General features: G+C 41.0%; 1 protein-coding gene across 4 annotated transcripts in view; it reads right to left on the bottom strand.

Moving 5' to 3' along the window:
• The window catches only part of SH3PXD2A (SH3 and PX domains 2A), a 754,429-nt gene that overhangs the window by 22,232 nt on the left and 706,363 nt on the right, over positions 1–25,834 (bottom strand). For all 4 annotated transcript variants that reach the window (XM_053692438.1, XM_053692436.1, XM_053692437.1 and 1 more), the window contains 3 exons: positions 24,669–25,003; positions 22,431–22,480; positions 18,184–18,303 (listed from right to left, as the gene is read on the bottom strand). In XM_053692438.1, the coding sequence (XP_053548413.1) occupies positions 18,184–18,303; positions 22,431–22,480; positions 24,669–25,003 (505 nt within the window). The remainder of the gene's footprint in view (positions 1–18,183; positions 18,304–22,430; positions 22,481–24,668; positions 25,004–25,834) is intronic.

Below are 25,834 nucleotides of genomic sequence, written 5' to 3'. Positions count from 1 at the left end.
TGACTCCATCCTCAACCCGAAAAGGCCCCACAAGCTCATCTTTGATGATACCAGCCCAAACCAGTACTCCACCTCCACCTTGCTGGCGTCTGAGTCGGACTGGAGCTCTCTGCCCTTTACCAATCCAACCACGGGCCCATCCATCTGGCCCATCAAGACTCACTCTCATGCCATCAGTCCATAAAACCTTAGAAAAATCAGTCTTGAGATATTTCTTGGCCCAGTCTTGACGTTTCAGCTTGTGTGTCTTGTTCAGTGGTGGTCGTCTTTCAGCCTTTCTTACCTTGGCCATGTCTCTGAGTATTGCACACCTTGTGCTTTTGGGCACTCCAGTGATGTTGCAGCTCTGAAATATGGCCAAACTGGTGGCAAGTGGCATCTTGGCAGCTGCACGCTTGACTTTTCTCAGTTCATGGGCAGTTATTTTGCGCCTTGGTTTTTCCACACGCTTCTTGCGACCCTGATGACTATTTTGAATGAAATGCTTGATTGTTTGATGATCACGCTTCAGAAGCTTTGCAATTTTAAGAGTGCTGCATCCCTCTGCAAGATATCTCACTATTTTTGACTTTTCTGAGCCTGTCAAGTCCTTCTTTTGACCCATTTTGACAAAAGAAAGGAAGTTGCCTAATAATTATGCACACCTGATATAGGGTGTTGATGTCATTAGACCACACCCCTTCTCATTACAGAGATGCACATCACCTAATATGCTTAATTGGTAGTAGGCTTTCGAGCCTATACAGCTTGGAGTAAGACAACATGCATAAAGAGGATGATATGGTCAAAATACTCATTTGCCTAATAATTCTGCACTCCCTGTATATATAGACATGTATACATACACACACATATATAGACATGTATACATACACACATATATATAGACATGTATACATACACACACATATATATAGACATGTATACATACACACATATATATATATAGACATGTATACATACACATATATATATATATAGACATGTATACATACACACATATATATATATAGACATGTATACATACACACATATATATAGACATGTATACATACACATATATATAGACATGTATACATACACACATATATATAGACATGTATACACACACATATATATAGACATGTATACATACACATATATATAGACATGTATACATACACACATATATATATAGACATGTATACATACACATATATATAGACATGTATACATACACATATATATAGACATGTATACATACACACATATATATATAGACATGTATACATACACATATATATAGACATGTATACATACACATATATATAGACATGTATACATACACACATATATATATATATATAAAAGTGTAATACTTTATATTAATATGTTTTACATGTGTTTTGTGAAACTTTTTTTTAACCCTTTACTTCAGGATTTACTTCAGGTTGCGCTAATTCTTTTAGTGCTATTCTGGCTTTCGCTTGAGCACATCCTATAACTTTCAACTTGTAATATCAGCGCTTTTTAGTATGGTCCCGATATCTAGTAATGGGTGTGCTAGAGTGATGTCAGCTGCGCTAAACTTTCTCTGGTAAGTCTGTTTTTCCATGGACTTGAAATATCAGGTAGCGCACTCATTTTAGCGCGGCCTAGCATTATTGCCTAAAGTGGTCCCTACTAGCATTAGCGCGCCACTTGTAATGTGGGCCACAGATGTTTAGATGCAGCAGAAACTAGCTTAGCAAATATTCACAAATATTTTTCTCTTTGCATGCATTATTTATTTTCACCACCAGGTGTCATTATGTCCTAACTTTTCACACATATGAAATGTTTTCCCTATCTATTAAACTAATTCATTTTTAACAAATGTGTTTTATACTGATACAACTTTATTATTCTTAATTTTATTTATTTTAAAACAATGTAACCGTTATATAATTTGTTTCCTTTTCACCATGTCTTTATCTGGAGACTTAAATATTCAATCTAATACTGATCAATTAGGAAAAAATCTCATGTAATCCATTACTGGTTTTATGACCCAAATGGTTGAGAAAATTAATAATTTTATGGCTTCTTTTCAACTTCAATATTCTATTATGCCAGTCTGATGCCAGACAAGATGCTTATGTGCTCAGGCATCCTAGCTATGAAGTCACATAATCAATTCTGTATACACAAAGAACTTGCGCATCCCTACTTCTCCAGATTCGGGGAGCATTATGACGATGGGTCACTGTTCGGAGCTACTTATCTTAACTCTAGGCCTCTCCTAAATCCCAAGTCTTCTTCCTCGGACAAAACGTTTGCTGATGTTAACAATAATGTTCCTGATTTTTCATCAGAGGATTCTGATTTGGGATTAATTTTTATAGTTCAAAAGAATGAAAAATAAAAGAAATTTAAAAAAATCCCCTCACAGTGAAAATATTTTTCTGGATACCACTGGACACGCTTTATTCAAACTCCAGGACATTGAACATCCCAGGTCTTCAAAATGGTTTCCAACTACTGAGATTGCAGAGTTTTTAGATCCCTACATTAGACCATTTATCTAAGAAGGTTGGTAGTAAGTTAAAACCAAATGCACAAATACTTTCCTGCAAAGTGATTCTACGCTAACACCTGACATTGACTCCAAAATTTCTAGGCACCCCTGGCACCAGGTGATCGTAGATGTCCTGGCAGGTTACTTAAAATTTGTCAGGACAAAACTTTGGACACTACTGGCCCAAATACTTAAATTTTTGATTTGGCAGAAGTGGCAATTAATAATGAGACCTTCTTAGATCCTATCGTAATCCATGAGTAAATCCAGCACTCCACTTGTCTTCTCAGCAGTGCTAATATGGATATTACTAATGAGATAAGTAGATCTATTCTAAGAATGAATGGACTCAAAATTGACAAATTTTGGGTCAACTGAGCATTCTCATGACACCACAGGCCTCTTGTTTAGTGAAATCTTTCTCTAGATTATGCAAAAATCTTAACGTTATCTAAAAACAAAAAATGTAATTAAGAAAGCTCTCTACTCTGAATGGAGGGGGCAATTTCCAGGCTGATCCAACTACAATTCTAAACCCCAATCCCAAAAATACACAAATTTCCAGGCCCATACCTCCAACTTCTTTTCTTGGCGGTCAAGATATGGTCATCTGGAAACCAAAGAGGAAGACCCTACATAGGTAATTTAAACCATTATACCTTTCATTTTTTCCCCCCACAAAAAAATAGGGGACAAGCATGCACATTTTTAAACAAATTGTGTCTTCATTTCTTCAGATCCCTGGGTCCTTCAAGCCATTTTTCTACACTCTTATAGATTTTGTCCCCCTTACAATTAAAACTCAAATACCACAGTCTATAACTTTCTTCTCCCAAGGTACACTGTTAATAGACTCAGAAATGTCTAAATTGGCTAACAAACAAGCTGTAGAGATGGTTCTGGTGAATCAAAACAGTTGTTTAAGCACATCTTACATCTCAGAACCCTAAACTTATTAGTCTCTTACCAGCAAGATGGAAGGTATCTTCTCTTCTAGAAAAACAATAGTTGGTCAAACTGGACCTCACAGATCTGAATGTCCCAATATATCAAAAGCATCATATATACTGACATTTTCTTTGGAAAAACAACCTTTGGCAATTCACATGCCTTCCCTTCAGACTCTCCTCAGCCCCTTTGATCTTTATAAATATCTTCAATCTAATCACTGCATTGCTAAAAACAGAATTTATGTTTACCTGATAAATTACTTTCTCCAACGGTGTGTCCGGTCCACGGCGTCATCCTTACTTGTGGGATATTCTCTTCCCCAACAGGAAATGGCAAAGAGCCCAGCAAAGCTGGTCACATGATCCCTCCTAGGCTCCGCCTACCCCAGTCATTCGACCGACGTTAAGGAGGAATATTTGCATAGGAGAAACCATATGAAACCGTGGTGACTGTAGTTAAAGAAAATAAATTATCAGACCTGATTAAAAAACCAGGGCGGGCCGTGGACCGGACACACCGTTGGAGAAAGTAATTTATCAGGTAAACATAAATTCTGTTTTCTCCAACATAGGTGTGTCCGGTCCACGGCGTCATCCTTACTTGTGGGAACCAATACCAAAGCTTTAGGACACGGATGATGGGAGGGAGCAAATCAGGTCACCTAGATGGAAGGCACCACGGCTTGCAAAACCTTTCTCCCAAAAATAGCCTCAGAAGAAGCAAAAGTATCAAACTTGTAAAATTTGGTAAAAGTGTGCAGTGAAGACCAAGTCGCTGCCCTACATATCTGATCAACAGAAGCCTCGTTCTTGAAGGCCCATGTGGAAGCCACAGCCCTAGTGGAATGAGCTGTGATTCTTTCGGGAGGCTGCCGTCCGGCAGTCTCGTAAGCCAATCTGATGATGCTTTTAATCCAAAAAGAGAGAGAGGTAGAAGTTGCTTTTTGACCTCTCCTTTTACCGGAATAAACAACAAACAAGGAAGATGTTTGTCTAAAATCCTTTGTAGCATCTAAATAGAATTTTAGAGCGCGAACAACATCCAAATTGTGCAACAAACGTTCCTTCTTCGAAACTGGTTTCGGACACAGAGAAGGTACGATAATCTCCTGGTTAATGTTTTTGTTAGAAACAACTTTTGGAAGAAAACCAGGTTTAGTACGTAAAACCACCTTATCTGCATGGAACACCAGATAAGGAGGAGAACACTGCAGAGCAGATAATTCTGAAACTCTTCTAGCAGAAGAAATTGCAACCAAAAACAAAACTTTCCAAGATAATAACTTAATATCAACGGAATGTAAGGGTTCAAACGGAACCCCCTGAAGAACTGAAAGAACTAAGTTGAGACTCCAAGGAGGAGTCAAAGGTTTGTAAACAGGCTTGATTCTAACCAGAGCCTGAACAAAGGCTTGAACATCTGGCACAGCTGCCAGCTTTTTATGAAGTAACACAGACAAGGCAGAAATCTGTCCCTTCAGGGAACTTGCAGATAATCCTTTTTCCAATCCTTCTTGAAGGAAGGATAGAATCTTAGGAATCTTAACCTTGTCCCAAGGGAATCCTTTAGATTCACACCAACAGATATATTTTTTCCAAATTTTGTGGTAAATCCTTCTAGTTACAGGCTTTCTGGCCTGAACAAGAGTATCGATAACAGAATCTGAGAACCCTCGCTTCGATAAGATCAAGCGTTCAATCTCCAAGCAGTCAGCTGGAGTGAGACCAGATTCGGATGTTCGAACGGACCTTGAACAAGAAGGTCTCGTCTCAAAGGTAGCTTCCATGGTGGAGCCGATGACATATTCACCAGATCTGCATACCAAGTCCTGCGTGGCCACGCAGGAGCTATCAAGATCACCGACGCCCTTTCCTGATTGATCCTGGCTACCAGCCTGGGGATGAGAGGAAACGGCGGGAATACATAAGCTAGTTTGAAGGTCCAAGGTGCTACTAGTGCATCCACTAGAGCCGCCTTGGGATCCCTGGATCTGGACCCGTAGCAAGGAACTTTGAAGTTCTGACGAGAGGCCATCAGATCCATGTCTGGAATGCCCCACAGTTGAGTGACTTGGGCAAAGATTTCCGGATGGAGTTCCCACTCCCCCGGATGCAATGTCTGACGACTCAGAAAATCTGCTTCCCAATTTTCCACTCCTGGGATGTGGATAGCAGACAGGTGGCAGGAGTGAGACTCCGCCCATAGAATGATTTTGGTCACTTCTTCCATCGCCAGGGAACTCCTTGTTCCCCCCTGATGGTTGATGTACGCAACAGTTGTCATGTTGTCTGATTGAAACCGTATGAACTTGGCCCTCGCTAGCTGAGGCCAAGCCTTGAGAGCATTGAATATCGCTCTCAGTTCCAGAATATTTATCGGTAGAAGAGATTCTTCCCGAGACCAAAGACCCTGAGCTTTCAGGGATCCCCAGACCGCGCCCCAGCCCATCAGACTGGCGTCGGTCGTGACAATGACCCACTCTGGTCTGCGGAAGGTCATCCCTTGTGACAGGTTGTCCAGGGACAGCCACCAACGGAGTGAGTCTCTGGTCCTCTGATTTACTTGTATCCTCGGAGACAAGTTTGTATAGTCCCCATTCCACTGACTGAGCATGCACAGTTGTAATGGTCTTAGATGAATGCGCGCAAAAGGAACTATGTCCATTGCCGCTACCATCAAACCTATCACTTCCATGCACTGCGCTATGGAAGGAAGAGGAACGGAATGAAGTATCCGACAAGAGTCTAGAAGTTTTGTTTTTCTGGCCTCTGTCAGAAAAATCCTCATTTCTAAGGAGTCTATTATTGTCCCCAAGAAGGGAACCCTTGTTGACGGAGATAGAGAACTCTTTTCCACGTTCACTTTCCATCCGTGAGATCTGAGAAAGGCCAGGACAATGTCCGTGTGAGCCTTTGCTTGAGGAAGGGACGACGCTTGAATCAGAATGTCGTCCAAGTAAGGTACTACAGCAATGCCCCTTGGTCTTAGCACAGCTAGAAGGGACCCTAGTACCTTTGTGAAAATCCTTGGAGCAGTGGCTAATCCGAAAGGAAGCGCCACGAACTGGTAATGCTTGTCCAGGAATGCGAACCTTAGGAACCGATGATGTTCCTTGTGGATAGGAATATGTAGATACGCATCCTTTAAATCCACCGTGGTCATGAATTGACCTTCCTGGATGGAAGGAAGAATTGTTCGAATGGTTTCCATTTTGAACGATGGAACCTTGAGAAACTTGTTTAAGATCTTGAGATCTAAGATTGGTCTGAACGTTCCCTCTTTTTTGGGAACTATGAACAGATTGGAGTAGAACCCCATCCCTTGTTCTCCTAATGGAACAGGATGAATCACTCCCATTTTTAACAGGTCTTCTACACAACGTAAGAATGCCTGTCTTTTTATGTGGTCTGAAGACAACTGAGACCTGTGGAACCTCCCCCTTGGGGGAAGCCCCTTGAATTCCAGAAGATAACCTTGGGAGACTATTTCTAGCGCCCAAGGATCCAGAACATCTCTTGCCCAAGCCCGAGCGAAGAGAGAGAGTCTGCCCCCCACCAGATCCGGTCCCGGATCGGGGGCCAACATTTCATGCTGTCTTGGTAGCAGTGGCAGGTTTCTTGGCCTGCTTTCCCTTGTTCCAGCCTTGCATTGGTCTCCAAGCTGGCTTGGCTTGAGAAGTATTACCCTCTTGCTTAGAGGACGTAGCACTTTGGGCTGGTCCGTTTCTACGAAAGGGACGAAAATTAGGTTTATTTTTGGCCTTGAAAGGCCGATCCTGAGGAAGGGCATGGCCCTTACCCCCAGTGATATCAGAGATAATCTCTTTCAAGTCAGGGCCAAACAGCGTTTTCCCCTTGAAAGGAATGTTAAGTAGCTTGTTCTTGGAAGACGCATCAGCTGACCAAGATTTCAACCAAAGCGCTCTGCGCGCCACAATAGCAAACCCAGAATTCTTAGCCGCTAACCTAGCCAATTGCAAAGTGGCGTCTAGGGTGAAAGAATTAGCCAATTTGAGAGCATTGATTCTGTCCATAATCTCCTCATAAGGAGGAGAATCACTATCGACCGCCTTTACCAGCTCATCGAACCAGAAACACGCGGCTGTAGCGACAGGGACAATGCATGAAATTGGTTGTAGAAGGTAACCCTGCTGAACAAACATCTTTTTAAGTAAACCTTCTAATTTTTTATCCATAGGATCTTTGAAAGCACAACTATCTTCTATGGGTATAGTGGTGCGTTTGTTTAAAGTGGAAACCGCTCCCTCGACCTTGGGGACTGTCTGCCATAAGTCCTTTCTGGGGTCGACCATAGGAAACAGTTTTTTAAATATGGGGGGAGGGACGAAAGGAATACCGGGCCTTTCCCATTCTTTATTTACAATGTCCGCCACCCGCTTGGGTATAGGAAAAGCTTCTGGGAGCCCCGGGACCTCTAGGAACTTGTCCATTTTACATAGTTTCTCTGGGATGACCAACTTGTCACAATCATCCAGAGTGGATAATACCTCCTTAAGCAGAATGCGGAGATGTTCCAACTTAAATTTAAACGTAATCACATCAGGTTCAGCTTGTTGAGAAATGTTCCCTGAATCAGTAATTTCTCCCTCAGACAAAACCTTCCTGGCCCCATCAGACTGGTTTAGGGGCCCTTCAGAACCATTATTATCAGCGTCGTCATGCTCTTCAGTATCTAAAACAGAGCAGTCGCGCTTACGCTGATAAGTGTGCATTTTGGCTAAAATGTTTTTGACAGAATTATCCATTACAGCCGTTAATTGTTGCATAGTAAGGAGTATTGGCGCGCTAGATGTACTAGGGGCCTCCTGAGTGGGCAAGACTCGTGTAGACGAAGGAGGGAATGATGCAGTACCATGCTTACTCCCCTCACTTGAGGAATCATCTTGGGCATCATTGTCATTGTCACATAAATCACATTTATTTAAATGAGAAGGAACTCTGGCTTCCCCACATTCAGAACACAGTCTATCTGGTAGTTCAGACATGTTAAACAGGCATAAACTTGATAACAAAGTACAAAAAACGTTTTAAAATAAAACCGTTACTGTCACTTTAAATTTTAAACTGAACACACTTTATTACTGCAATTGCGAAAAAATATGAAGGAATTGTTCAAAATTCACCAAAATTTCACCACAGTGTCTTAAAGCCTTAAAAGTATTGCACACCAAATTTGAAAGCTTTAACCCTTAAAATAACGGAACCGGAGCCGTTCTTAACTTTAACCCCTTTACAGTCCCTGGTGTCTGCTTTGCTGAGACCCAACCAAGTCCAAAGGGGAATACGATACCAAATGACGCCTTCAGAAAGTCTTTTCTATGTATCAGAGCTCCTCACACATGCGACTGCATGTCATGCCTCTCAAAAACAAGTGCGCAACACCGGCGCGAAAATGAGGCTCTGCCTATGATTTGGGAAAGCCCCTAAAGAGAAAGGTGTCTAAAAAAGTGCCTGCCGATATAAACTTATCAAAATACCCAGATTAAATGATTCCTCAAGGCTAAATATGTGTTAATAATGAATCGATTTAGCCCAGAAAAAGTCTACAGTCTTAATAAGCCCTTGTGAAGCCCTTATTTACAATCTTAATAAACATGGCTTACCGGATCCCATAGGGAAAATGACAGCTTCCAGCATTACATCGTCTTGTTAGAATGTGTCATACCTCAAGCAGCAAGAGACTGCTCACTGTTCCCCCAACTGAAGTTAATTCCTCTCAACAGTCCTGTGTGGAACAGCCATGGATTTTAGTAACGGTTGCTAAAATCATTTTCCTCATACAAACAGAAATCTTCATCTCTTTTCTGTTTCTGAGTAAATAGTACATACCAGCACTATTTTAAAATAACAAACTCTTGATTGAATAATAAAAACTACAGTTAAACACTAAAAAACTCTAAGCCATCTCCGTGGAGATGTTGCCTGTACAACGGCAAAGAGAATGACTGGGGTAGGCGGAGCCTAGGAGGGATCATGTGACCAGCTTTGCTGGGCTCTTTGCCATTTCCTGTTGGGGAAGAGAATATCCCACAAGTAAGGATGACGCCGTGGACCGGACACACCTATGTTGGAGAAATAGGATTATGTCTAATTATATATTTGGACAACATACTCCTTATGAATCAAGGCCTTTTCATGTTACACTTAAAGATGACACATTTACATTTTGTAGAATCTGGGTTTTCTTATAAACAGAGAGAAATCCATTCTCTCTCTTACCCAAGAAGAAATATTTCCAGGGTTTCAAATAAATACCACATATTCCACGTTAATCCTTCCCAAACAGAAAATAGAAAACAGAAAAAAAGGAAATTTCACAAACACTAAAAAAAAATCTCCCCTTCGCTCTCAAGACAACATCATATAATTATTTTCATTCTTATTCCAGGGAATTTTCCAAGTCCACCTCATTAATGTGTCCTTCAATGACTAATAATCTCCATACAGAAAGGAATTCTCATAGGATATCCTTGTCCTCAGAGGCCAAGAAAAAACTCTCCTGGTGGCTTTCCCATATGGAAGCCTGGAACAAGAGAGCTATTATTGGCAATTCTCTGGATCTTTTCCTAGATTCCAATGGAAGGTATTCTGGTTAAGGAGCGTGTTGCTGTTGCTCCATCACAGGAGGCAAATGGACCTTCACAGATAAAGATTTACATATAAACTGCAAGGAACCTCTTGCAGGCTTCTTTAACATAAAAAGCTTTGTCAAAAACAAATCTTCTATATCTTTCCTTCTTCACATAGACAATATTTTGGAAATGTGTTACATCAATTATCTCAGAGGAACCAAATTAATTTCAATGTGTGCAGAATACCTTATGGGAATTTTGAAATGTAAAGTGTATTGAGGCTTTCAACATATGAAGGATTCTAGTGATTGGAAGATGGATCGAGATATACATCTTTGCAAATAGCTTTGTTGAGAGACCCTTTCCCATGGATCTCTATGCATCTTGTTTAAACTTTAAGATAAAACATCTCTTCAGATGGCTTCCAGATATGAAATCAGCAGCTACGGATGTTTTCCTGTAACATTGGCATGGGACCGGACCTTATGCCTTTCTCCATGATACCTCGCACCACAGCCTTTTTCACAAAAAAACATATATCCCTTCTACTCATAACCCCTCTTTGGTCGGCCCAATTGTGGTGTGCTTCTCTTCTAAAGCTCTATTTCCTTCCTTAAATCCTTTTTCCTCACTTCCCTTTTCTTCTCACAAATCTTAGAGGAAATTCTCATGCACTAATCATTCAGCAATTTCTCTGGTTGATAGCCTGGTCAATTTCAGGGGACCTTGGTCTCTCGAGGGACTTCATACACTAAAACTCTACTGCACGAGTTCTGGGCTCCAGGAACCAAAAATGTGTACATATTTGATTGGTCCAGATGGTATTGCTGGTGGTGCTCACAATGAGATGTGGATCCCTCTTCAGCCCCTTCATCACAGATATTAAACTATCTCACCTTCCGTTTTTGACTCAGGTTTTGCCTACCACTCCATTAAGGTCACTGTTTCAGCTGGTCACTTCTTTATTGATAACTTCGCTAGATGGAGGCTTTTTGCATGCCCCAGGTTGTGCACGTATTACAAGTTTAAGGCAAAAAGTTTGCATGCGAGCGAAACCTGACGCGAGCTAACTTCTACTCTCCATACAAGTCAAAGGAGAGTGCAAAATGAAAAAAACCTAGCACCTAACGCTAACCCGTCAGGACGTATTAATAGTTTACATTCCAATGTTCTTCACATACAGTGAACTTTTTATTGCAAATACATATTTCTATATATATCAGTATATCTATTCCTATAGATATAAAGGTATAGATATGTATTTTAAATTAACATTATCAGATATATATAGAAATATATATTTAATAATAAAAAGTAAATACATTTCTATGTGAAGAACATAGGAATGGAAAATATGCATAACGCAATTCGTGTTTTGCGATTTAGGTCTAACTCAGTCAGGTTAGTACACATGAAGAATTGCTAACTTCAATGCATGTTATTGAAATATTACATATAAAATATTTAAAAATATTAATAAAAATTATTAAAAATACTGTAAAAATATAGATATATTCTATGGATTTTATTAAAGGTACAGAGACGAAAATTGTCTCACTCTGCTTCCCTTGACCCCTTTTTGGACTATCCTTCTTCTTACTATTTCTCCTATATAAATTAAATAATTATCTTTTCATCTACCAAGAACCTTTGCTGACAGTAAACTGGCAATGCATCCAGGTTTGGATTTTTTTACCTCCTTCTACTTCTTCTTTCTTCCCTACAAGTTAAATACCTGCAAAATTCTTCAAATAAATTCATCTTCAATTTTATCTTCAGACTTATTTTTCAGACTGTTCCTGCTTTTTGTTCTTTATAGTGTTTTGCGGACTTAAATGTTATTTTCCATTGCTAGACAACTTTCTTCCTATTCGTATCAAACAAGAAAAAGCTCTCTGGAACTATATATGGTCACTATGAGAGATCTGATTGGCTAGCTTCTGCTGTATCTCTTAAAGGGACATTGTACACTATTTTTCTTTCTAAAAATGTTTTGTAGATGATCCATTTATACAGCCCATCTGGGAGTGTTTTGTAACAATGTATAGTTTTGCTCCTAACCAAGCTCAAAAGTATCAGATGCAAGTCTACAGACTCCCACTGCTCCTGTTTAAAGGGTCTTTTCATATGCAGGGAAGGGGGGAGAGTCTGCTCTTCTTGCCCCTTCCACTGGGTGTCCCAGCCTAACCTCATCAACAGTGCTAAACTGGGAGCTTCTAAGCTATTTTAATTTTTTTTAAATTATACTGAATTTTTAGATCAGTATTTCTGCATATTCTTATTTATAGTAGTTTCTATTCAATGCAGTTATATGAAAATTGATGTACACTGTCTCTTCAACTGTGTTTTTCCAGGGTTACACTACTTTTCACCCTGTACTGTTCTTTCTGTATGTTTTATTGATGTTTATTATTATATTTATTGGCCAGGTGCAACATGGGTGTGGCCGGGTGCGACGTGGGCGTGCGTGACATGGGCGGGCAGGACGCGGGCGGGGTCAGATGCCGAGAGACAGAGAGCTCTAAAGAGGGGGGATAGAGAGAGCAGAAGAGGGGGGATAGAGAGAGGGAGAGAGAGAGACAGCAAAAGAGAGAGGGGGAGAGAGACAGCAAAAGAGAGAGGGGGAGAGAGACAGCAAAAGAGAGGGGGGGAGAGAGACAGCAAAAGAGAGGGGGGAGAGAGACAGCAAAAGAGGAGGGATAAAGACAGCAAAAGAGAGGGGGAGAGAGACAGCAAAAGAGAGGGGGGAGAGAGACAGCAAAAGAGAGGAGGGAGAGAGACAGCAAAAGAGAGTGGGGAGAGAGACAGCAAAAGAGAGGGGGGAGAGAGACAGCAAAATAGAGGAGGGATAGAGACAGCAAAAGAGAGGGGGGAGAGAGACAGCAAAAGAGAGTGGGGAGAGAGACAGCAAAAGAGAGGGGGGAGAGAGACAGCAAAAGAGAAGGGGGAGAGAGACAGAAAAGAGAAGGGGGAGAGAGACAGCAAAAGAGAGGAGGGATAGAGACAGCAAAAGAGAGGGGGGAGAGAGACAGCAAAAGAGAGGGGGGAGAGAGACAGCAAAAGAGGGGGGAGAGAGACAGCAAAAGAGAGTGGGGAGAGAAACAGCAAAAGAGAGTGGGGAGAGAGACAGCAAAAGAGAGGGGGGAGAGAGACAGCAAAAGAGAGGAGGGATAGAGATAGCAAAAGAGAAGGGGGAGAGAGAGACACCAAAAAAGAGAGTGGGGAGAGAGACAGCAAAAGAGAGTGGGGAGAGAGACAGCAAAAGAGAGGAGGGAGAGAGACAGCAAAAGAGAGGAGGGAGAGAGACAGCAAAAGAGAGGGGGGAGAGAGACAGCAAAAGAGAGGAGTGAGAGAGACAGCAAAAGAGAGGAGTGAGAGAGACAGCAAAAGAGAGGGGGGAGAGAGACAGCAAAAGAGAGGAGGGAGAGAGACAGCAAAAGAGAGGAGGGAGAGAGACAGCAAAAGAGAGGAGGGAGAGAGACAGCAAAAGAGAGAGGGGGAGAGAGACAGCAAAAGAGAGGAGGGAGAGAGACAGCAAAAGAGAGGAGGGAGAGAGACAGCAAAAGAGAGGGGGGAGAGAGACAGCAAAAGAGAGGGGGGAGAGAGACAGCAAAAGAGAGGAGGGAGAGAGACAGCAAAAGAGAGGAGGGAGAGAGACAGCAAAAGAGAGGAGGGAGAGAGACAGCAAAAGAGAGAGGGGGAGAGAGACAGCAAAAGAGAGGAGGGAGAGAGACAGCAAAAGAGAGGAGGGAGAGAGACAGCAAAAGAGAGGGGGGAGAGAGACAGCAAAAGAGAGGGGGGAGAGAGACAGCAAAAGAGAGGAGGGAGAGAGACAGCAAAAGAGAGGGGGGAGAGAGGCAGCAAAAGAGAGGGGGGAGAGAGACAGCAAAAGAGAGGGGGGAGAGAGACAGCAAAAGAGAGGAGGGAGAGAGACAGCAAAAGAGGGGGGGGGGAGAGACAGCAAAAGAGAGGGGAGAGAGAGACAGCAAAAGAGAGGGGGGAGAGAGACAGCAAAAGAGAGGGGGGAAAGAGACAGCAAAAGAGAGGGGGGGAGAGAGACAGCAAAAGAGAGGGGGGAGAGAGACCGCAAAAGAGAGGGGGGAGAGAGACAGCAAAAGAGAGAGGGGGAGAGAGACAGCAAAAGAGAGGGGGGAGAGAGACAGCAAAAGAGAGGGGGGAGAGAGACAGCAAAAGAGAGAGGGGGAGAAAGACAGCAAAAGAGAGGGGGAGAGAGACAGCAAAAGAGAAGGGGGAGAGAGACAGCAAAAGAGAGAGGGGGAGAGAGACAGCAAAAGAGAGAGGGGAGAGAGACAGCAAAAGAGAGGGGGGAGAGAGACAGCAAAAGAGAGAGGGGGAGAGAGACAGCAAAAGAGACAGGGGGAGAGAGACAGCAAAAGAGAGGAGGGAGTGAGACAGCAAAAGAGAGGGGGGAGAGAGACAGCAAAAGAGAGGAGGGAGAGAGACAGCAAAAGAGAGGAGGGAGAGAGGCAGCAAAAGAGAGGGGGGAGAGAGACAGCAAAAGAGAGGGGGAGAGAGACAGCAAAAGAGAGGGGGGGAAAGAGACAGCAAAAGAGAGGGGGGAGAGAGACAGCAAAAGAGAGGGGGAGAGAGACAGCAAAAGAGAGGAGGGAGAGAGACAGCAAAAGAGAGGGGGGAGAGAGACAGCAAAAGAGAGGGGGGAGAGAGACAGCAAAAGAGAGGAGGGAGAGAGACAGCAAAAGAGAGGAGGGATAGAGTCAGCAAAATAGAGGGGAGAGAGAGACAGCAAAAGGGAAGAGGGAGAGAGACAGCAAAAGAGAGGAGGGATAGAGACAGCAAAAGAGAGGGGGAGAGAGACAGCAAAAGAGAGGGGGTAGAGAGAGAGCAAAAGAGAGGGGGGAGAGAGACAGCAAAAGAGAGGGGGGAGAGAGACAGCAAAAGAGAGGGGGGGAGAGACAGCAAAAGAGAGGGGGGAGAGTGCGCAAAAGAGAGGGGGGGAGAGAGCGCAAAAGAGAGGGGGAGAGAGGGAGCAAAAGAGAGCGAGGGAAAGAGCGCAAAATAGAGGGGGGAGAGAGCGCAAAAGAGGGGGGGAGAGAGCACAAAAGAGAGGGGGAGAGAGCACAAAAGAGAGGGGGAGAGAGCGCAAAAGAGAGGGGGAGAGAGCGCAAAAGAGAGGGGGAGAGAGCGCAAAAGAGAGGGGGAGAGAGAGAGCAAAAGAGAGGGAGAGAGAGCAAAAGAGGGGGGGGAGAGAGCACAAAAGAGAGGGGGAGAGAGCACAAAAGAGGGGGGGGAGAGAGCACAAAAGAGAGGGGGAGAGAGCACAAAAGAGAGGGGGAGAGAGCGCAAAAGAGAGGGGGAGAGAGCGCAAAAGAGAGGGGGAGAGAGCGCAAAAGAGAGGGGGAGAGAGAGAGCAAAAGAGAGGGAGAGAGAGCAAAAGAGAGGGAGGGAGAGCAAACGAGAGGAGAGAGAGAGCAAACGAGAAGAGAGAGAGCAAAATAGAGGGGGAGAGAGAGCAAAAGAGAGGGGGAGAGAGAGAGCAAAAGAGAGGGGGAGAGAGAGCAAAAGAGAGGGAGAGAGAGCAAAAGAGAGGGGGAGAGAGAGCAAAAGAGAGGTGGGAGAGAAAGCAAAAGAGAGGGGGAGAGAGAGCAAAAGAGAGGGGGGAGAGAAAGCAAAAGAGAGGGGGGGGTGAGGGAGCAAAAGAGAGCGGGGGAAAGAGTGCAAAATAGAGGGGGGAGAGAGCATAAAAGAGAGGGGGAGAGAGCACAAAAGAGAGGGGGGAGAGAGCACAAAAGAGAGGGGGGAGAGAGCACAAAAGAGAGAGGGGGAAAGAGCACAAAAGAGAGGGGGAGAGAGAGAGCACAAAAGAGAGGGGGAGAGAGCGCAAAAGAGAGGGGGAGAGAGCGCAAAAGAGAGGGGGAGAGAGAGCAAAAGAGAGGGAGAGAGAGAGCAAAAGAGAGGGAGAGAGAGCAAAAGAGAGGGAGAGAGAGCAAAAGAGAGGGAGAGAGAGCAAAAGAGAGGGAGAGTGAACAAAAGAGAGGAGAGAGAGAGCAAACGAGAGGAGAGAGAGAGCAAACGAGAGGAGAGAGAGAAAACGAGAGGAGAGAGCAAACGAGAGGAGAGAGAGAGCAAAAGAGGGGGTGAGAGAGAGAGCAAAAGAGAGGGAGAGAGACAGCAAAAGAGGGGGAGAGAGAGCAAAAGAGAGGGGGAGAGAGAGCGCAAAAGAGAGGGGGAGAAAGAGAGCGCAAAAGAGAGGGGGAGAGAGAGCGTGCAAAAGAGGGGGGAGAGGGAGAGCACAAAAGAGAATGCAAAAGAGAGGGGGGAGAGAGAGAGCATAGAAGAGAGGGGGGAGAGAGCAAAAGAGAGGGGGATAGAGAGCAAAAGAGAGGGGGGAGAGAAAGCAAAAGAGAGGGGGGAGAGAGCGCAAAAGAGGGGGGGAGCACAAAAGAGAGGGGGAGAGAGCACAAAAGAGAGGGGGAGAGAGCACAAAAGAGAGGGGGAGAGAGAGCAAAAGAGAGGGGGAGAGAGCACAAAAGAGAGGGAGAGAGAGCACAAAAGAGAGGGGGAGAGAGAGCAAAAGAGAGGGAGAGAGAGCAAAAGAGAGGGAGAGAGAGCAAAAGAGAGGGGGAGAGAGAGCAAAAGAGAGGTGGGAGAGAAAGCAAAAGAGGGGGAGAGAAAGCAAAAGAGAGGGGGAGAGAGAGCAAAAGAGAGGGGGGAGAGAAAGCAAAAGAGAGGGGGGTGAGGGAGCAAAAGAGAGCGGGGGAAAGAGCGCGAAATAGAGGGGGGAGAGAGCATAAAAGAGAGGGGGAGAGAGCACAAAAGAGAAGGGGGGGAGAGAGCACAAAAGAGAGGGGGAGAGAGCAGAAAAGAGAGGGGGAGAGAGCGCAAAAGAGAGGGGGGAGAGAGCGCAAAAGAGAGGGGGGAGAGAGCGCAAAAGAGAGGGGGAGAGAGAGCAAAAGAGAGGGAGAGAGAGAGCAAAAGAGAGGGAGAGAGAGCAAAAGAGAGGGAGAGAGAGCAAAAGAGAGGGAGAGTGAACAAAAGAGAGGAGAGAGAGAGCAAACGAGAGGAGAGAGAGAGCAAACGAGAGGAGAGAGAGAAAACGAGAGGAGAGAGAGAGCAAACGAGAGGAGAGAGAGAGCAAAAGAGGGGGTGAGAGAGAGAGCAAAAGAGAGGGAGAGAGACAGCAAAAGAGGGGGAGAGAGAGCAAAAGAGAGGGGGAGAGAGAGCACAAAAGAGAGGGGGAGAAAGAGAGCGCAAAAGAGAGGGGGAGAGAGAGCGTGCAAAAGAGGGGGAAGAGGGAGAGCACAAAAGAGAATGCAAAAGAGAGGGGGGAGAGAGAGAGCATAGAAGAGAGGGGGAGAGAGCAAAAGAGAGGGGGAGAGAGAGCAAAAGAGAGGGGGGAGAGAAAGCAAAAGAGAGGGGGGAGAGAAAGCAAAAGAGAGGGGGAGAGAGAGGGAGCAAAAGAGGGGGGAGAGAGAGAGCAAAAGAGAGGGGGAGAGAGAGAGCAAAAGAGAGGGGGAGAGAGCACAAAAGAGAGGGGGGGGAGAGAGCACAAAAGAGAGGGGGAGAGAGAGCACAAAAGACAGGGGGTGAGAGAGCAAAAGAGAGGGGGAGAGAGAAAGAGCAAGGGGTGGGACCGCTGTAGTGCAAAAAATGGCCCGTGTGAACGGGCTTTAGGACTAGTATTATATATTTCCTTTGAACAGCTGCAGTGAGCAGTAAATAGAAAGTTAAGCAAAATATTTGTCTCTCTGTCTATAATAAAATGTATATTTTAACACTGTCCCATCAATGCCTACATAGGGCTGCTTCTCACTAGATAAAACTTTATATATATATATATATACACACAGTATACACACACACTATATATTTTATATATATATATATAATTATTATATTAAATATTTATATATACATACATATACACACGCAAACAATGAAGGTGCACTCTATAGGCATTTAGAAATCGTTAGAGTGCACATTGATCGTTTGTATATTCTTGCCATTTGGATGCACCCTGGGTGATTATTTTCTATATTGTTAGTTCTGGCTTCATACAAATATACATATAGTTGATATAAAAAAATGCATTATATATATATAAAGCTATACAATCTTTGCTTACTTCAGCCTTTTGGCCCCCACGGAAGCTAATGCCATCAGATATGCAGGACTGAAACTCAGCAATAGTGTAATATTCCACTTCTACCGAGGGAGGTTCAGGGGGCTTTGGTAACTGGAATCCCTGTGGAACACAAAACAACATGGTTGCTATTTCAAAGAATAGTTTCCAGTCCAACGTGTACAAAGTACAAATTGTAACCAACAGACATTATAATTAGCATTATGGGTGGTGTTTTCTGACAGCTCAAAAAAAGTTAGCCAGAGTTTACAATATTTTTTTTTTTTGTAGACAAAAAAAGATAAATTGCACACAGCTGTGGCTCTTTAAATATATGAACCAAAAATGGTGACAACAGCTGATTAGCAAATTGATGTAAAGGAAAAGGAATTAAGGAACAAAACCTGTAAATTATTTAATAAAATAATATACTTAGAGCATTATCAATCTTTGTCCATGGCTGACAAAAAAGGCACTAATGTATGTGCAGTTAAGGGTTAAACTTAACTGTATAAGACTGAAGTCATGTGACTACATCAAAAATCAAATATAAATTGCCATTTTTCAAATTTAATTGTGCATTAAATAAATAAAACATAACATTTTAATTAAAGGAGCATGAATCACCTTTTTTTTTTATTTAATTTTTTTGTTTAAACATTGTAAATTCTGTGAACTTTCATTTTCTTCAAAATGCTGCAAAGTTCCTAAACCAGCTATTGATTTGCAACATTTTGAAGAAAACCCACATTACAGAATATAATTGTTTAATGTCCCTTTAATTTTTTCTCATACATTTACAGATGTGTCTTGCTTTGTTTTATTTTATTTTTCATTGCTAAACATTTATTTGTTGTTATCTTAAAAAAAAAACTTTCTATGGCAGTCGTATTATTAGTTATGGCACCTATTTTACAATTCATATTTTTTATTTATTTTGTCTGCTTCTCCTGTAATTTAATTCTGAAAATGATAGTGTTTCCACTCCTCCAAAAATGCTGGAATGCGGAATCCTCGTACACGCTGAACAGTGATAGGCTAATCTGTGTTTATATGTGTCCTTATACTTAATTGGCAGCAGTAAAGAAAGTAACAAACATTTAACCCCTTAAGGATCAGTGACATACTCTGTATGTCGCTGGTCTTTCTATGGAGACTGCGTAATTAATAGTGCAGTCTTGCCACCAGCGGAAACACAGCGTTGTTTCCGGTGACAAGGAGGGAGGGTATAATAGCGTGGTCCTGCCACTTGCAGCGGGACCCGCGCTAATAGAAACCAGAAAACTCTTTACGACCAGTGACGAACATGATACGTCACGGTCATTAAGGGGTTAAAACGCCTTTTTAAGGGGTGTGTTACAGGCATTCAAAACAATACACATTTTTCTAATAAATTTATAACTTTAAAAGCTTTTAAAACATTTATTTTGCATACAGATCTTTTGCAATGCAGTGAATAATTGATGATGCATAACTTTGTATTCCTTTCAAGGAATGTTGTACTGTAAAACTTTTTCCCCCTAAAGTCCATTAAATAGAATAGGAATGCATAATCAAAAAGTGCATAATAAAAAGACAATGCAATAGCATTTACTCTGACTTTTAAGTGAGCAAATACATTTTCTAACTAATTTCAAAATTTCCTTTAATTTGCTGCTCCCTGTGTCATGTGCCAATCAGCCAATCACAGACTCAGATGTGTATACACTGTAAACTCCTGCACATGCTCAGTGAGCTGGCGCCTTATAAAGTGTGAATAGAAAAAGACTGTGAATAACTTTAAGGAAGTAAATAAAAAGTCTTCTAATACTGCATGCTGTATCTGATTCATGAAAGTTTAATTTTTACTTTAGTGTCCGTTTAATGTGTTCCCAAGTACTTGTTATACAAGCTGCAAAGCATTAGATTTATAGGAAATTGCATCTTTAGGTTTATTTTTGTATTTTAAATAGTTGGTTTCGCTGATTCAAACCATCACACACTGTTCTTAATGATATGTAATTTAAATGAGCTGAGCCTGTAAAATATCAGACCTGCTCATGTTATTTCACTCTGTAAACAAATAGATAGGTATTGAAGTGCTAATTATGAATGAGGGTTCAATGAGCAAAACCAGCTATTTCAGATACAAAAATCTCTTCCACCACCCACTATGAGGTTTATAAGTGTTGCTTGCTCCTGTTTACATAGTTTTCTAAAGAAAATTCTACTGTATTCATATTTTCAGTATAGGTGGCGGTTTGACAAGTAAAAGCAGCTATTTCAAATAAAAAAACAAGGATAAAAGAGCTGTTTGCAAAGGAGCTGCTTATGCATTAAAGGGTAAAAAATGTTACAGTACAATGTACCTTCCGTGTGGAGCACTCTGAATGGCTGTGCATGTCATGTGACATTATCCCTGCATGGCTTTATGGAAGCCAGAGGAAACCAGCATACAACACATTTCACAGTCATAAAAGGAAGACGCACATTTCAAATGTACATTTTAAAGCATTTCCATAAGCGGTTATCTGTTCCTTTATTACAGCTGGACATACGGATGGTGCCTGATTTCTTTTAACTTTAGATGTAGCTATCATTTACCATTGACTTTTACCGTAATTTAACAAGATGTCAATAAACATGCATTACTAAAACATTCCATGGCCTTAAAGGGACATTAAACACTAAATACATGCTAGATAGAATGATGTATTCAAAGAAAAGATTAGTCCATGACTAACATGTAGATGTATTTTTTAAAGTTTTATTAGTTGTTTAAAAAGTGACAAAATAAGTGTAAAGTTTTAGTGTCTATAAAACACTGGGAGCTGCCATGTTGTAACTTGTGTTGCGTTCTTTGCTGTGGCCAATTAGGGTCAGTTATAAATAGGTCACTAGAGTGTGCAGCCAATGGTTGTGCTGGATTTAACAGTGTTCTGCACTTCCATTTCTAACAGGAACTGAAAAGCTCACAATTTCAGAATGGAATTACAGGCAAAGAGGACAAAATAAATAATGAAAGTATATTGCAGAGTTGTTTTATATATACAATTTATCAATTTATATTACCATCTCAAAGTGTTTAATGTCCCTTTAAAGGGATAATAAACACTAAATAAATGCTAAATAGAATGATGCATTCAAAGAAAAGATTAGTCTGCGAATAACATGTAGATTATTCACAGTTTCATTAGTTGTTTAAATAGTGACAAAATAAGTTTAGTTTTAGTGTCTATAAAACAATAGGAGCTGCCCTGTTGTAACTTAGGTTACTTTCTCTGCTGAGTCAATTAGGGACCGTTATAAAAGGATCACCTTAAAGTGAATGTAAATTTTCATGAATCAGTGCCCGGTTTTTAAAAATACTATTAAAAACAGGAGCACTTTCCTTCATGAAAGTTTACATTGCAGCGTATTTTAGAAATAATTACCTTTTTCCTCAGTAAAGCCGGATTGACGATCCCCGGCCGCAGTTCCTCTGTCCTTACGTCCTCAATGACGAAACCGGCTTCCTCCAATCATGTCTTCCCCCCAGAGCGTCCATTTCGTGAGGCCATGTCATGATTGGAGGAAGCCGGTTTCGTCATTGCTGTGTAATACAGCAGGAAGAAGCAGGCGGGGGATCGCCGATCCGGCTTTAGTGAAGGAAAAAGGTTTTTGTAAAATACGGTGCAATGTAAACTTTCATGAATGAAAGTGCCCATGTTTTTAATAGTATTTTTAAAAACTGGGCACTGATTCATGAAAATGTACATTTCCTTTAATATGTATAGCTAAGAGAGAGGGATGATCTGACAGACAACATTCAGTACAGGAATATTAATACGATTCAGATAAAAAAAATATATAAAAAATAATATAGAAATATACGTCATGAATTAAAATGGAAGATTAGCACATCCACAAGTGTAGATTTTATTTTCCTTTTCCAGAGAATCTATTTACATGAAAGTACTCAAACACAGAACATTCTGACTGAATGTTCTTTATACATTTTCAGTTGTAAAAGGTTAACATCTAATACTAATTTCAACAAATTGCTTCCAGGTTTTTCTAGTAAATAATTCTCGTATATTCATCATTATTTTCGCAGTGCAGCTTAATGTCTATTACAGACATATCAATTACAATAGACTCTGCAACGAGTATATAGATTATTTACAATTATACATATTGATTTCAGTCTAATTACTGGAAATGTGGATACATGAAAAAATAAAATAAAGAAAAAAAATTAAAAAGGTAAAAATAAAAGCTTAAGTACGAACCAGACTAGATTCTCTTCGAGGTGGAGGTTTTGTTCTAAGGTTAGGAGAACCTAAAAAAAATAAAAAAAAAATATTAGTGTTATATTTAAAGCAAAATATGAATAAACACAAAAGTAAAAATCTACTAAAACTTAAAGGGTCATTAATCCGGTGGATGCAACTACTAATTAGGCTAATGTTCTCTTTTTTTTTTTTTTTTAAACCATTTACAGATGCTGATTGGTGAAGCTTTACATCAGACATTCTCAAACTTGGCCCTCCAGAGGTTTTGGAACTACATTTCCCATGATGCTCAGCCAGCATAACAGCTGGCTGAGCATCATGGGAAATGTAGTTTCAAAACCTCTGGAGGACCAAGTTTAAAGGGCCACTGTAAGTAAATATTTTCTATGCCTGTTACTAACTAACTACCCCAAATACGCTTTTTATCAATAGCATTTCATTAACATATCTCTACCGTATATCAGAAATCTTGTCTGCAAATTTAATTGTTTTCCAAACCCACTCCGCGGGTATCCTTTGCTCTGTACCAATCCGTTTACAATACCTAGGTTTCAAAATGGCGCTTTAAACACAATTTCATTGGTTTAAGTATTTTGAACATGCAGTGCTGAAAATAGTGGGCAGGATAACGTGACATCATCGGCAAATAAAAGATATAACTTTTAGAACGTTATGAAACTTCGCTTTGGAGAAAATATAGGTCAGTAGGTTTTAATTAATGTTTATTAACTTTAATATGTTAGTTGTTTGGCTTAAAAATTATAACGGAAAGTAATCCTTTAAGGATTTCTGCTTTACATGTTCATTCTGGGAGCCGCCATCTTGGAATTTAGGTAGTCTTGCACCCTGTGATAGAAGTGCTGAACATTCATAGAACAGTGAGGTTGCCGGCTTCTTCAGAGCTTTATTGTGTGCTTCAGGTTAGCACACACAATACAGAGGGAAAGGTTTACATTTCTGCAGTTTTTATACACAGTTTAAAAGTTACATAAGATAAATATTAGGGGCCACATGAATATGGAACAATGCTCCACTGCAAAAATGTAAAGCTCCTGCTCTGTATCATGCACGTTAAACCAAACACAACAAACAAAACATCTGACAAAAAAATAGCAACATCAATGATCTGTGAATGCTCTCCTGTCACAGAGCACAAGTACAGCTAAGTTCCAAGATGGAAGACCCCAGAATAAAGATGAGGATTTATGAGTAAGCGCCAGTAATGGGCGCAAAATGCATAAGATGCTTTGCAAACTCTTTGTGTATTTTTAATTGATAAAATAAAGGATTGTTTTTTTACTTGTTGAGTACAGCAAAAAAAAAATTATAAAGATGTGGCGGTTGACTAATCACCACCAATAAGAGGTTAAAATAAAAGTATGGATTTACGAGAGCTGTAGGCACACAAGGAAAAACAACAGCATGGCCAGTATAGTTATCCTATTGTAGTTGTGCCCAGCAGTTAAATGTCCCTTTAACACTGTTTAATAAGCAGTGTAACACAATATAAAGTTATTAAATGTTTCATGAGTAGGCATAGTAATAAATTACAGTATTAAAGTGATGTTATATTCTCAGAATGGACAAGTGTATCAGTAGATACATTTATGTTAAATTATGCAATTCATCTGTGCTTTGGATAGCTGAAAATGATATAATATTAGAAATTATCACACTGCTCCCACCCAGCTACTTCAAAATGCCACCCGGCTGGCAAACTTTTCTGTGGAGAACATTCTGGACACTATTATGTTCTGTATTCACCCAAGACCTGGAGAAGAACCTATGTTAGATGTTATAAGATTAGCCTTATACTTCTACGTTCAAGGCACTTTTAGCTTTATACAGGAACATAGAGTTACTTTGCATAACTATCTTAAAATATCTAATGTCTACAGTGAAATGAGAGCCAGACTAATTCACAACAGAGGTATTTAATAAGGCAACATCCCAAGCTTAGAGAAAATTAGATTTGTCCACGGATGTTTTGGTGTATATGAACCTAAGCATTTATAAAAAAAAGTTACCTATGGGTAATAACAAGGTAATAGCGTCCCTTTAAACTCTGAATAATAAGCAACTCTGGCTACTATTGCTGCTAAACACAAGGGCAGAATCACAATCAGCACCAGAAGTAGTTGGCATTATTATAATGCTTACACATATCTTGCTCACATCAGTTTTGCATTGTTCATGGTTTTTCCCTTGGAAAAGTAAATATTTTTAGGGTCTTACTTATTTCACATCTTTGGGGGGCTATCCTTGCCACAGCAGGGGATCCTGGTGTCACCTTTGATGTCTGCTTCTCCGATGTCATCATGGAATTACCATTGGAGTCATTACAAAGAATGGGCAGACTGATTTCTTTCTTAGATATATGTGTTTCCTCTGTATCAGTACCACCTTGGCTATCCTTGTCGCTACCGGATTTCTTGTTTAGCAGATTACTGATCTCCATGATGTTTCCTATAATTTCTACAGGACCTGCCAGGTTCTTCTTTCGGCAAGGTAGGTCATCTTTGGCTTTTTTCAGGTAAGACGCTGGAGCCCATCCTTCTTTACCTTGGTATCTAGAATTAAATTTATATAAATCACTCTCTTTTAAACCTCCTATATATTCCTAGAAGAGTACAATGCATGTAAGTTGTTTTAGTTTATCTAACATCTCCAAAATATAAAAATGTTTTAAGTCTGCTGCTTCTGAAGCAATTAATGCTGTTTACCTATCAAAGTCCTTCTCGTATGATAGATTTAAATCAATAGGATTGGAAATTGGAAATTGTAGAAATAGTTTTCTGTTTAAAGGGGTATTAAACACATTTTTTTCTTTCATGATTCAGATAGAACATGCAATTTTAAGCAACTTTCTAATTTACTCCTATTATCAATTTTTCTTTGATCTCTTCGTATCTTTATTTGAAAAGGCAGGAATTTAAGCTTAGAAGCCGGCCCATTTTTGGTTAAGCCCCCTGGGTAACGCTTGCTGATTGGTGGATACATTTAGCCACCAATTAGCAAGCTCTACCCAGGTGCTGAACCAAAAATAACACAGCTCCTAAGCTTACATTCCTTCTTTTCATATACCAAGAAAACAAAATTAAATTAATAATAGGAGTAAATTAGAAAGTTGCTTAAAATTGCATGCTCTATCTGAATCATTAAAGAAAAAAATTCGGTTGATATCCCTTTAATGTAGTTTTTTTTTTAAAAACAATAGGGATGTTGAAAATATTATGTGAAATGACAGAGTGCATATAGAATAGTATGTTCAGCACTGACAAATGCATCCTTCACAAATATATTTACAAGTCACTCTCAGGCATATCTTTCATAAAGGGACATACAAGGGCCAAAAGAATATACTCTGTGTTAGAACATTTTATGATTGCCCTGTTGCTTAC

The sequence above is a fragment of the Bombina bombina genome, chromosome 9 (genome assembly GCF_027579735.1).
Source record: "Bombina bombina isolate aBomBom1 chromosome 9, aBomBom1.pri, whole genome shotgun sequence".
Classification (NCBI taxonomy): Eukaryota; Metazoa; Chordata; class Amphibia; order Anura; family Bombinatoridae; genus Bombina; species Bombina bombina.
The sequence above is the reverse complement of the archived record's forward strand: the minus strand, read 5'-3'. Positions and strand labels throughout refer to the sequence as shown.